The sequence below is a fragment of the Petaurus breviceps genome, unplaced genomic scaffold, assembly GCF_028583685.1.
Source record: "Petaurus breviceps papuanus isolate PSGF00001 unplaced genomic scaffold, PetGlider_PUasm1.0 90897, whole genome shotgun sequence".
Taxonomy (NCBI): domain Eukaryota; kingdom Metazoa; phylum Chordata; class Mammalia; order Diprotodontia; family Petauridae; genus Petaurus; species Petaurus breviceps.
This window is the reverse complement of record NW_027187374.1, coordinates 7,958,216-7,970,167: the sequence shown is the minus strand read 5'-3', so window position 1 is coordinate 7,970,167 and position 11,952 is coordinate 7,958,216. Positions and strand designations below refer to the sequence as shown.

The window sequence follows — 11,952 nt, the reverse complement described above, 5'->3', positions numbered from 1 at the left end:
CACAAATCATTAGCATTTCATTGTGTTACCCATACAATCCAGCAGGATATATTACATTTAAAATAACTATACATAACATCAAATACTTGAGAGTCCATCTGCCAAGATACATATGGGAATTATGTGAATACAATTACAAAACTTTACACAAATAAAGACATCCAAATAACTGGAGGAATATAAATTACTAATGGGTAGGCATAACCAATATAATAAAAAATGACAATTACTACCTATATTAATTTACTTATTCAGTGTCATAGCAATCAAATTACCATAAGATTACCTTACAGAGTTAAGAAAAAAAATAAAATTCATCTGGAGGAAAAGTGAATGTCAAAAGAATTAATGAAAAAAAATGGGAAGGAAAGAGGCAATATCAGATCTCAAACTATACTGCAAAACTATAATCATCAAAATAATTTGGTACTGGATAAGAAATACAGAGTTGAACAGTGGAAGAGAGTAGATATACAACATACAAAAGCAAACACACACAATAATCCATTACTTGATAAACTCGAAGATCCCAGCAACTGGGTCAAAAACTCACCATCTGACAAAAACTGTTATGAAAACAAGAAAGCAGTCTGGCAGAAATTTGTTATAGACCTATATCTCATACTATATACCAGATAAGCTCCAAATGGGCACATAATTTAGATGTAAAAGTTAACACAATCAAACAAGAGATAGAATGGTTTACAGAAGTTAAAATTGAGGATTTTGATTAAACATTTAAAGATTTTGCTCTAAGAAAACCAATGCAGTAAAAATTAGAAGAGATGAAAGAAACTGGGGGAAAATCTTTGCAGCAGCTTTCTCTGATAAAGGTCTAATTTCTAGGCTATATAGGAAACTGAGTCAAATTTAGAAGAATAATGGCCATTTCCCAATTGATAAATGGTCAAAGGAGAGACAGTTTCCAGAGGAGGAAATCCAGGTTATGTGGGAAAAAAATGCTCTATATCACTAATAACTAGAGAAAGGCAAATTAAAACAACTCCATGTTGCCAACTCATATCAATTAGTTTGACAAAGATGATAAAACATGGAAATGACAAATGTTGGGGGAAAACAGGTACTTTAAGGAACTGTTGGTGGAGCTGTGAAAGAGTCCAGACATTCTGGAAAGCAATTAGAACTATGCTAAAAAATTATTAAACTGTGTACATCATATGATCCAGTGATATTGCTGTGAGGACCCAAGGAGATCAAAGAAAAAAAGATCCATGAGCACACAAAAATTTTTATACCAGCTCTTTTTGGGATAGTAAAGAATTGGAAACTTGAGGGGAGAATGTACATGTTATGCCATATGAAGGTGATGAAATATTATTGTGTTATAAAAATGATGAAGAGCATGGTTTAAGAAAAACCACAGAAGACTTGTATGAACTAATGCAAAGTGAAGTGAGCAGAATCAGGAAAATATTTAATATTAAAAAGATAAACAACTTTGAAAGACTTAGTAACTCTTAGGAATTAAAAATCCAGGGCTCTGATGAAACATACTACCTACTTCTCCTGATAGAGAGGTGATGGACTAATGGTGCAGATTGATGTTTCTTTTCTTTTTGGATTTATCTAATGTGAGAATGTTTTTCTTGACTATAACATATTTGCAATAGCTTTTGTTTTTCTTGCCCTCTCAGTGGGTGCAAGAGGCAAATGGGAGGGACAGAATTTTTAACAAAAAATAAAGTGAACACTTTTCTCCATAATACATATTCCCCAGACATAAAGATGAAATAACATAATTTTGTATTTTGATTGATTTATCTTGAGTTAGAGGTTCATTCAAATTAGGATGATAGTGAAAAAGTCTTTCTATTCGAACACACCTAAACCTTTAGCTTGTTCTTTTGTGGGCAATATAGACTCATGGGAATGGATAAGGAAAATGTTACGTTCTTAGCAGAGATGACTGTAAAATCTAATTCTATTTTCCTGAATACTGATTTGGAAATTAAATGTTAACAAGTGATTATGCTTTTAAAAACTATGCATTTTAAAAGGTCACCTCTTGAAACTCTGCCATTAAAAGGCTGGTAAAAAAAACTCTCAACAAGTACCTTTTAAGATAGCTCTTACAAGAAATTTGTTATTACTATCAATGACTTCTTCCATAAATCTTTTAAGTGAACCATAAAGGCATTGGCCCCATTTTACAGACACTAGACACTGAGTAATTATGGGACTTGTCCAAGGTAAATATTGGGGTGTTCTGACACTCAGTCTGGTGATGCCAAGCACTTGAACACTTAAAATTAAAAAGTTTATAAATTCTTTTTAAATTAAAGATATGGGTATATATGACTCATTCAGGAATTTGCTCATAAACATAGCAGTGCTTTATTGAAACAGATCATGGCAATATGGTAATTTATTGCCATACTAACAGTAAGTTTTTTTGTTTAAGAAGCTCTTTCCTTTCTTATGTTAAACCACAGGATATCAAGTCTGCCAGAATACTTAAGCTCATGAATTCTTGTTTTGAATTTCCAAAGTGCTACAGAAAGAAGGTCTTCAACTCATTTTTTCTGGGATTCTAGCTTCAACATAACATCTTTACTACCCTGGATACTTCATCTCTATGTACATTCCAACTACTAGTCTTGAAAACAGAAGTACAGGAGATTTCCTAGATCTGTTGAAACAAGAGTAAAACATTCACTAGCAAGCAAAGTATGAAATAACATAGAGTGGCAGGATAAGGGGTACAGTACACTGGCCATGCCACTAAAGGAGTTTCTCAATCTGAGTGAGGATACCCTCAAAGACAAGAAACCTGAAGTACCTTTATGTGATTGCCTTGCTTTAAACATGAGATTTATGTGAACCTTGAATAAAAGGAAAAAGGAAAGGTTTAGGGATAGGAGGGTAGCACTAAATGAATATTAACCTTATCCTGCCAAATTACAAAGAAAATGCAGGGGAACACTGGCTCTCTTCCTTCTCTACTAGAGGGTCCTAAACTGAGTATATAGGGTCAGAATAAGGAAGGACTCATTAAAATGGTGAGGTACTATCAATCTAAACAGCACCAGAGGAGACCATCCTTTATGACCATATCTAAATGGAGCCAGGTTATGATTGTCCCACAATATAGTAAAGTAGCATAGAAGAGAGATCCAGTATTTCTTTTAGATGTCCTACTCAAATTTAATTAGTATTACAATAATAAATAAAATAGCTGACATTTAACACTTTAGGGCTTATAAAGTGGTTTACAAATATTATTACATTAGATTTGATCAACTGATTTGATTATTTTATTACTACCTGCAGACCAAAAACACAGGATATCATGTTATCAGTGTCCTAGATTATAAATTACTATGAGCTGTCAAAATGCTACATCTATATCTATTTAACCATTTCATATGGTTGATAAAATCAATCAATTAGCCACCAAGTATTTATCAATTTAGCCTATATTACAGGCTACAAATAACTGAAGTCCTTTAAGATGAAATGTAAGGCATCAGCTATATGAATTTGATGTCTGCTGGACCACAACACTTACTCAACATGACTGGTTCTGAAAAATTAAAGTATTCAGTGGTCAGATGGGGTGAGATACTGAATGAAAGTCATGAAATTCAGTTTCTAAGTGGGCAGATTTCCTCACCTGTAATTGTTGCTGTAGGTGGGTGATTTCAGCAATTCTAAGTTCTCTGGATTTGTTTGTGCTTTCAATTTCTTGCCTTTGCATGGCTAATCGACACCTGATATCTTGGAGTTTTCCTTCCAGTTGATGTTTTTTATCATTCTTTAACAAAAGACACAGGAAGACAGAATTATAATAATAAAGCATTTCAGGTTTCTAGACATTTCATGATCATAAAACAAAAATATTAAAATCTAATGATTCTAGAAAATACACAAGAAACAATGGCTAAGTTACTGATTATGAAGAACTTTCGGGCAGTGCAATCCACACTCCAAACAAAAGTGATCTAGCTGAGGTTCCCCATGCATGACTTTCCATGCCTCTGCCCAGACTGTCCCCTATCCTTAGAAGACTCTCCCTCCTGACCTCCTTCTGTAATCCCAAGCTTCCTTCAAGCTCAGCAAATGTTATCTCCTCCAAAAAGTGCTTCTTTCTTTTCTTTTTTCTTTTTGTTTTTGGAAGGCAACTGGGGTTAAGTGACTTGCCCAAAGTCATATAGCTAGTAAGTGTGTCAAGTGTCTGAGGCTGGACTTGAACTTAGGTCCTCCTGATTCCAGGGCTGGTGCTCTATTCACTGTGAGACCTAGCTATCCCTCAAAAAGTGCTTCTTACTTCACCCAGTTATAATTGCATCTATCATCCAAATCACTTTGTATTTATTTCATATACATTCTATATTTACTTATCCATGAACATAACACAATGCTAAGTCAGTCAATCAATATTTGGTGATTAAAGCAGCACTTGATTTACCAACACAAATTCTGCCACCAGGTTTAGGGCCACATCTGAGAGCCATTACCAAAGCCTGATAGAATTTCACTTACTAGAGCTTCTAATTCAAATTCCAAAGTCTTTTTCTTTGCCTTCAAAACAACTATATCTTCTTGCTCTTTGTTTCTTTGATTCAATAGTTCTTGCCGCCGATTCCGTTCCCACTCAAGTTGTCGTTGCCTTTCAAGTTCTCTTTTTGCAGCCTGTTTTAAAAAAGGGAGGGAGGGAGAGACACAAACAGAAACAGAAAGCCAGACAGAGACAGAGAGGTAGGGGGAAAGAATGGGAGAGAGGGAGAGAATGGAAAGGGTGAAAAGAGAGAGACAGAGGAAGGAATGGGGGGAAGAGGAGAAAAGAGGGAAAAATTAAAGAGGAAGAGGAAACAATGGAGAGAAAGAGAGAGATATATTTGGTTTCCTGTGGTGATATTTCATGATATAAACACTATTTTCAGAGTTGAAGTCATTTTTTGCCAAGTATTCTAGCCTGGCTAAGATGTCATATACAAATTTTGTGAAAATGTAGAAAATGCATAAATACATAGTACAGCAAGAAAAAAAAGCATTTCTCTTTTGAATATTGAATATACATTATTTTTCCATGGTAAAGAAATGAAATATATATAAAATATCAAATAAACCTACATTTCCATACAATTAGGCATTATATTTTATAATTTATCCTCAAAGTATAGCAATGTTATGAGAACAAGGAAAAACAACTGACTTCAATGACTCCAGGAGCTGGACTCAAGGGTGGGATCAGAATCATCTGGGATGTTTTTAAGCAGATGAAATACACGATGACTTTAAATTTCATTTCAACTGCACTAGCCAAGCAACACTGATGGGCAATTCAACAGCCACTTACCTCACGTCTTTCAATTTCTTTCCTCCTCTCTTCTTCCCTCTGACGTTCCAGTTCCCGCTGTTTTTCCAGTTGTTTTTCCAACTCCACCTGCCTTTTTCGCTCTTGTTCTTGACGTTCTCGTTCTTTCCTTTCCTGTTCAGCCCGTTCAAGCTGTGCCAGGCGTTCCTGTTCTTTACGTTGCTGTTCTAATAGAGCCTGTCTTCTCTTTTCAAGTTCCAGATTACCTCGTTCAAAGTTTTCACGTTTTTTATCTTCAAAAGTCACTTTAAATTAAAAAACAATAATTTTGAAAAATATAGTTTTTAATTTAGCATACTGGTTTAAAGAAAGAGAAATTCACTAAATTGGCAATATGGAATATACATCCATATGGGAAACAGTAGGTCCTGATTTATAAAAGTAACTAAAACATTAGAGTTGAAGTCACTTCAAATATTTTAGGTTTTTATTATTAATTCAAAATTTGACATCATATCATAAGAACTAGAAAGGATATCTAAGAGAGACTCCTGAAACATCCAGGTAGAACAGAGCATTGGATTTGCAGTCAGGGAAGTCCTAAGTCCAAATCCTATCTCAGACATTAATTGTGCAAGCTTGAGCAAGTCAGGTTGTCAGGCCTGGATTCAGAAAGATCTAAGTTCAAATTTGGCCTCAGTCACTTACTACTTGTGTGACTGAGCATTTATAAAATGAGCTAGAGGAGGAAAAAGCAAATTACTCTAGTATCTTTGCCAAGAAATTCTCAAGTGAGGATCACAAACAGTCAGATGTGACTGAAATAACCAAAGAACATGTAAAGTCACTTAAAGTGATGAGTCCCAGCCTCAGTTTCCCCATTTGTAAAATAAGGATAATAATAGCACCTGATTCACAGGTTCTTGTGAGAATTAAATGAGATAATATATGTAAAGGGCTTTGTAAAACCTTAAGATGCTATATAAATGTTAATTATTATTACTATTTTCTGGTTTAATCTACTTTTTTTGGTATTTATTTAGTACTTAATTTTTCCCCACTTACATGTAAAAACAATTTTTAACATTTGTTTTTAAAACTCTCAGTTCCAAACTCTCTCCTTTCCTCCCTCCCCACTTCCATCCCCATTGAGAAGGCAAGCAATTCCATATAGCTTATACATATGTAGTCATGCAAAACATATCCATAATAGTCATGTTGTGAAAGAAACCATAGACAAAACCTCAAGAAAAGTAAAGTAAAAGAAAAAACAAAGGTTGCTTTATTCTGTATTCAGACACCATCAGTGCTTTCTCTGTGGATGCATTTTTCATCCTAAATCTTTCAGAATTGTCATGGATCGTTGCATTGGTGAGAATAGCTAAGTCATTCACATCTTAAAATACTGCTGTTACTTTGTACCCAGTTTAATCTACTTTTGCAGATGAAATAAACTGAGGGGACCAGAAAGGTCGAATGATTTCTATTATGCCACAAAGACAGTAATAGTAGTAGTGATGGGATCTGAATCTTAGTCATCTGACTTTTAAGGTTCCACTCATCTCTATTACCTCATCTCTCAACTCCCTCAGCCATTTTTTACACTTCCCTAATGAATTTGCTATCCTCACCATAGGTTCTTCCAAACATTTTCATCTGTTCTCAAGTCTCTACACAGCACTGCTCTGTCCTGCATGTAAAGCACTTGGGACAGTGTCTGGTGCTTAGTGATGCTTGTCCCCTTCCTCCCCTTTCTCCACTCCCCACTCAGTCAGGGGCCTTATTCCATACTTCACCAAAAATAGAGGTCATCTGACAAGAGCTCCTTTTTTTCCTTCTCCATCTGACATCATTCATACATCTTCCTCCACAATCTATTCCTTCACCTCTGTCTCATATGAAGTGCTGTCCCTCCTTCTTGCCAAGGCAGAGCCTTCAAAACACATCCTAAATACCATTCCCTCCCTTCTGTACTAGCAGACCAGCCCATTTATTATCTCTACTTCTAATCTTCAACCTCACCCTATCAGTTTTTTGATGTCTACAAACATTCTCCCATCTTTAAGAGACCTTCATTTGATTTGATGATTTCTGCTAGCTACCATTACTGTATCTGTCCTCCCCTTCTCAGGGACACTCCTTCAAAAATCTATCTAGACTAGGCTCCTCCACTTCCTATTTTTTTTTTCATTTTTCAAATGCTTTATTAACTTCTGATTTACATCATTCATTTCCGCCAGATTTTGAGTTACAAATTTTCTCCCCGTTTTTCCCCTACCCACCTCCCCAAAATAGCAGTTGCACAGGATATCCCCTCCTCCAATCTGTTCTCTCCCATATCTTCTCTCATACCCCCTTTGACTTTTCTAGTAGGGTATGGTGGATGTCTATGCCCCAGTGCCTGTATAACTTATTTCACAATTACATGTAAAATAGTATTATTAATAGTATATAAATATATTTAAACATTTGATTTTAAAACTTTGAATTCCAGATTCATTCCCTTCCTCCCTTGTAATCCACCCTTACTGGAAAGATAAGCAGTTCAGTAGAGGCTGTACATGTGCAGCTTATGCAAAACATTAACATAGTTGATATATTGTAAAAGACTGACTATATTTCCCTCCCTCCAATCCCACCTCCCACTAGTTCTATTCTCTACTTTGATCCTGTCCCTTTTCAAAAGTGGGTGCTTCCAACTCTCCCCTGCCAGCCTGCCCTCCATTCCATTATCCCCCCTCTCATCCCCTTTGCCCCTACTCTCCTATAGGGTGAGATACACTATTTTGTGTGTATTTCATTCCCTCCCCAGGACAAATTTAATGAGAATAAGGTTGACCCATTCCCTTTTGCCTTCCTATTCTTCCCCTCCATTGTAACCATTTTCCCTTGCCTCTTCTATATGAGATAGGTTACCCCATTCTGCCTCTCCCCATCTCCTCTCATTATATTCCTCTCTCACCTCTTAATTTCATCTTTTAAGTATCATCCCTTCTTATTACATTGGTCCTGTGCCCTCTATCTATGTCTGTAAACATATATACACACACTCACATATGTATTCATATGCCCGTATACCCTCCGATATATATATATTCCCTTCAACTATTTTCATACTGAGAAAAGTTTCCTCAGTTACAATTATCATTTTTCCATGTAGGAATGTTAATAGTTCCACTTTGATAAGTTCCTTATGATTTCTTTTCTTTGTTTACCTTCTCATGCTTCTCTTGCTTCTTGTATCTGAATGACAAATTTTCTATTCAACTCTGGTTTTTTCAACAAGAAGGCTTGAAAGTCCTCTATTACACTGAATGACCATATTTTCCCCTGAAACATGATACTCAGTTTTGCTGGGTAGGTGATTCTTGGTTTTAATCCCAGCTCCTTTGCCCTCCAGAATATCATATTCCAAGCCCTTCGATCCCTCAATGTAGAAGCTGCCAGATCCTGGGTTATCCTGATTGTGTTTCCACAATATTCAAATTGTTTCTTCCTGGCTGCTTGTAATATTCTCTCTTGATCTGGGAATTCCAGAACCTGGCAATAATATTCCTAGGAGTTTTCTCTTTGAGATCTTTTTCAGGGGGTGATCGGTGGGTTCTTTCAACCTCTATTTTGCCCTCTGGCTCTAAAACATCAGGGGAGTTTTCCTTGAGAATTTCTTGAAGGATGATTTCTAAGTTCTTTTTTTGATCATGGCTTTCAGGTAGTCCAATAATTATTAAATTATCTCTCCTGGATCTATTTTCCAGGTCAGTGGGTTTTCCCATGAGATATTTCACATTGCCTTCTATTCTTTCATTTGTTTGGATCTATTTAATAGCATCTTGATTTCTCATAAAGTCCTTAGCTTCCATTTGCTCCGATCTAATTCTGAAGGAATGATTCTCCTCATTGAGCTTTTGAGATTCTTTTTTCCATCTGGCAAATTCAGCTTTTTAAGGCATTCTTCTCCTCATTGCCTTTTTGAGCCTCTTTTGCCATTTGAGTTAGTCTGTTTTTTAAGGTGTTATATTCCTCAGTCAGGCTGTTGACTCTCATTTCGTAGTTTTCTTGCATTGTTCTCATTTCTCTTCCCAATTTTTCTTCCACTTCTCTTATCTGTTTCTTAAGGTCCTCTATGGCCTGTAACCAGCTTGTATTTTCCTTTGATGTTTTTGGTGCAGGAGTTCTGACTTCACTGTCTTCCTCTTGTTCCATGCTTTGCTCCTTTTTGTTCCCAAAATAGGAGTCTAATGTTGGGTTCTTCTGTTTCCTTTGCCTGGGCATGTTGCCACTCAATTACTTGACTTTTAGCCTTTTTGCCACAGTAGGACTCTGCCACCAGACGGGGGGCTTCCGTCCCAAACGCTGGGGTTTTCTCAGCCGCTGGAGGTATTAGTTGGGTGCCCTTGCTGAAGCCTCCACATGCTCTGGCAAGCTGGTCGCACACTCCAGGACCTCCACCCTAGGCCGCAATCCAGATCCAAGCAGGTTAAAGCAAGAGCAATTACCCCTTAGACTGGTCGCTTGGTCCCCCTACACTCTGCAGGCCAGGAGCTGAAGTTGCCACGTGGCAGCAGTGGCTGCACCACAGCCCTCAGTGGCTTCTCGCCCCAGAGGCAAAAGCCAAGGCACTCCCAACTATTGGGTCCCAAAGTCCAGACTGCACGGACCTCTTACTTTGTCCTTCGCATCTATGTGTTGATAAATCTGGAAAGGACAACAGCTGCTGGTGATCTGGAGTCCCTCCAGCCAGTGGCTGGTCAGGCCCACCTTGGGGCTAAAACCTCTGGTGTGGAGCTGGGCTAGGCTCCCAGAGCACTGCGCAGGACGATTCCTGCCAGCCTGCCAGGCTGTCCTCAGCGGGAGGTTAGCTAATCTGTGTCATTTTGTGGGTTCTGTAGCTCCAAAGTTTGTTTAGAGTCCCCTTTTACGTGAATTGGGGAAGGTGGAAGCTGGAGCCCCAAGGAGGTCCTGTTTCTACATCTTGACCTCCTCCACTTTCTATTAAAATCCTCCACAAACTGCCTTTTGACAGCCTCATTCAACTGAAACCGCTCTCTCCAAAGTCACCAATATATTGTTAGATCTTCTTAGCCTCTTCTCAATCCTCATCTTTATTCACCTATTTGCAGTATTTGGCACTGTTGACCCTTCTGTATACTCTCTCTTTACTAGGTTTTCTTGACACTACTCTCTTGGTAGCTACTGACTGCTCCTTTTCTGCTGAATCTTCATCCAGATCATGCTGACTAATCACCAGTTTCCCCCAAGGCTCTATCCAGGCAGGGTTAAGTTATCATCCCTGAGCACATGATTCCTAGATCTATAGATCCAGCTCCAATCTCTCTCCCTAGCTGTAGAAACACATCACCAAATATCTTTTGAACATCTCAAACTAGATGTTTCCTGAGGGTACCTCAAACTCAATATATCCAAAACAGAACTCATTATATTTCCCCAAAAACCTTCCCTTCTTCCTAACATTCCTATTACTGTCAAGGACACCAGTTACATAGGCTTCCAACTTTGTCATTGTCCTTAACTCCTCATTTGCTTTCCTCCCACATATTGTACATGTATATCATCTCTCACCCAGATCCCTCTCTCCTCTTACATAATCACAACCCTAGTTAAGTCCCTTATCAACCCTTGCCTAGACCACCACAAAAGCCTTCTAATTACTCTCCCTGTCTCAAGTCTCTTCCCACTACAGTCCAGCCTTGATTCACCTGCCAAAGTGATTTTCCTAAAGCACAGATCTGATTCTGTCACCTCTCCACTCAGTGATCTCCAGTGGCTTCCTACCATCTCAAAGATAGTTGGCTTTTGAAGACCTTCATAAGCTCGCCCCTTCTTATCTTCATAGTATAATAATAATAATCAACTATACTTTATTCTTCTTGATATACCCATGATCAAGCTACATTGGCCTACTTGCTGATGACACTTCATCTCATGACTCCCTCCCTGCCTTTGACTCCCATGCCTAAAATATTCTCCCTTCTCACTTCCTCCTCCTGTCTTCCTGGTCTCCTTCAAGACAACTCAAATCCTACCTTCTTCAAAAAGACTTTCCCAGGCTCTCCTTATTCCCACACCCACTAGTGCCTTCTCCTTTAAATTACCTTCTATTTATGCCATATATATCTTTCTGCATATAGGTAGTTTCATGTTGTTGCCTTTATTAGAGTGTGAAATCCTTGAGAGTAAATGCCATGTTTCTGTCTTTGCATCTATAGTACTTAGCACAATGCTGGGCACAAAGTCAGCTCTGAATGAATGCTTATTAACCGATTCTCACACGCGAAAAATTAAATGTTTACTGATCTACAATGATATGTACCTGTAGTGGCAACCATACTGGCATACACAGGATGGCTGCTAGCACAGGTTCTTAGATCTGCTTTACTAGGAAAGATACCTGTTTAAGGGGTCAACAATTTTTTAAAATTACATTCACTAGTCCAGGGGAAAAGTCAGCACCCTGAACTTTAGAGAAAATACAAGCAGAGAAAAAAAAGACCAACAGACAGGGCTCTGACTGTCTGAATCAAATATACACTTTACATAAGTCCTTGGATTGAGAAAAGCCTTTACATCTGAGCAGTCAAGGAGCTCTGAACATATGGCCACTCAGAATCTCAATCAGGAAATCACAAGATCCTTCTCATAAGCATGCCCCCAAA

The 11,952-nt window shown here is 37.8% G+C and overlaps 1 protein-coding gene across 7 annotated transcripts in view; it reads right to left on the bottom strand.

Annotated features, from left to right (window-relative positions):
- The window catches only part of ITSN1 (intersectin 1), a 327,970-nt gene that overhangs the window by 187,584 nt on the left and 128,434 nt on the right, over window positions 1-11,952 (bottom strand). For all 7 annotated transcript variants that reach the window (XM_069074954.1, XM_069074950.1, XM_069074953.1 and 4 more), the window contains 3 exons: window positions 5,321-5,583; window positions 4,504-4,653; window positions 3,635-3,775 (listed from right to left, as the gene is read on the bottom strand). In XM_069074954.1, coding sequence (XP_068931055.1) covers window positions 3,635-3,775; window positions 4,504-4,653; window positions 5,321-5,583 — 554 coding nt within the window. The remainder of the gene's footprint in view (window positions 1-3,634; window positions 3,776-4,503; window positions 4,654-5,320; window positions 5,584-11,952) is intronic.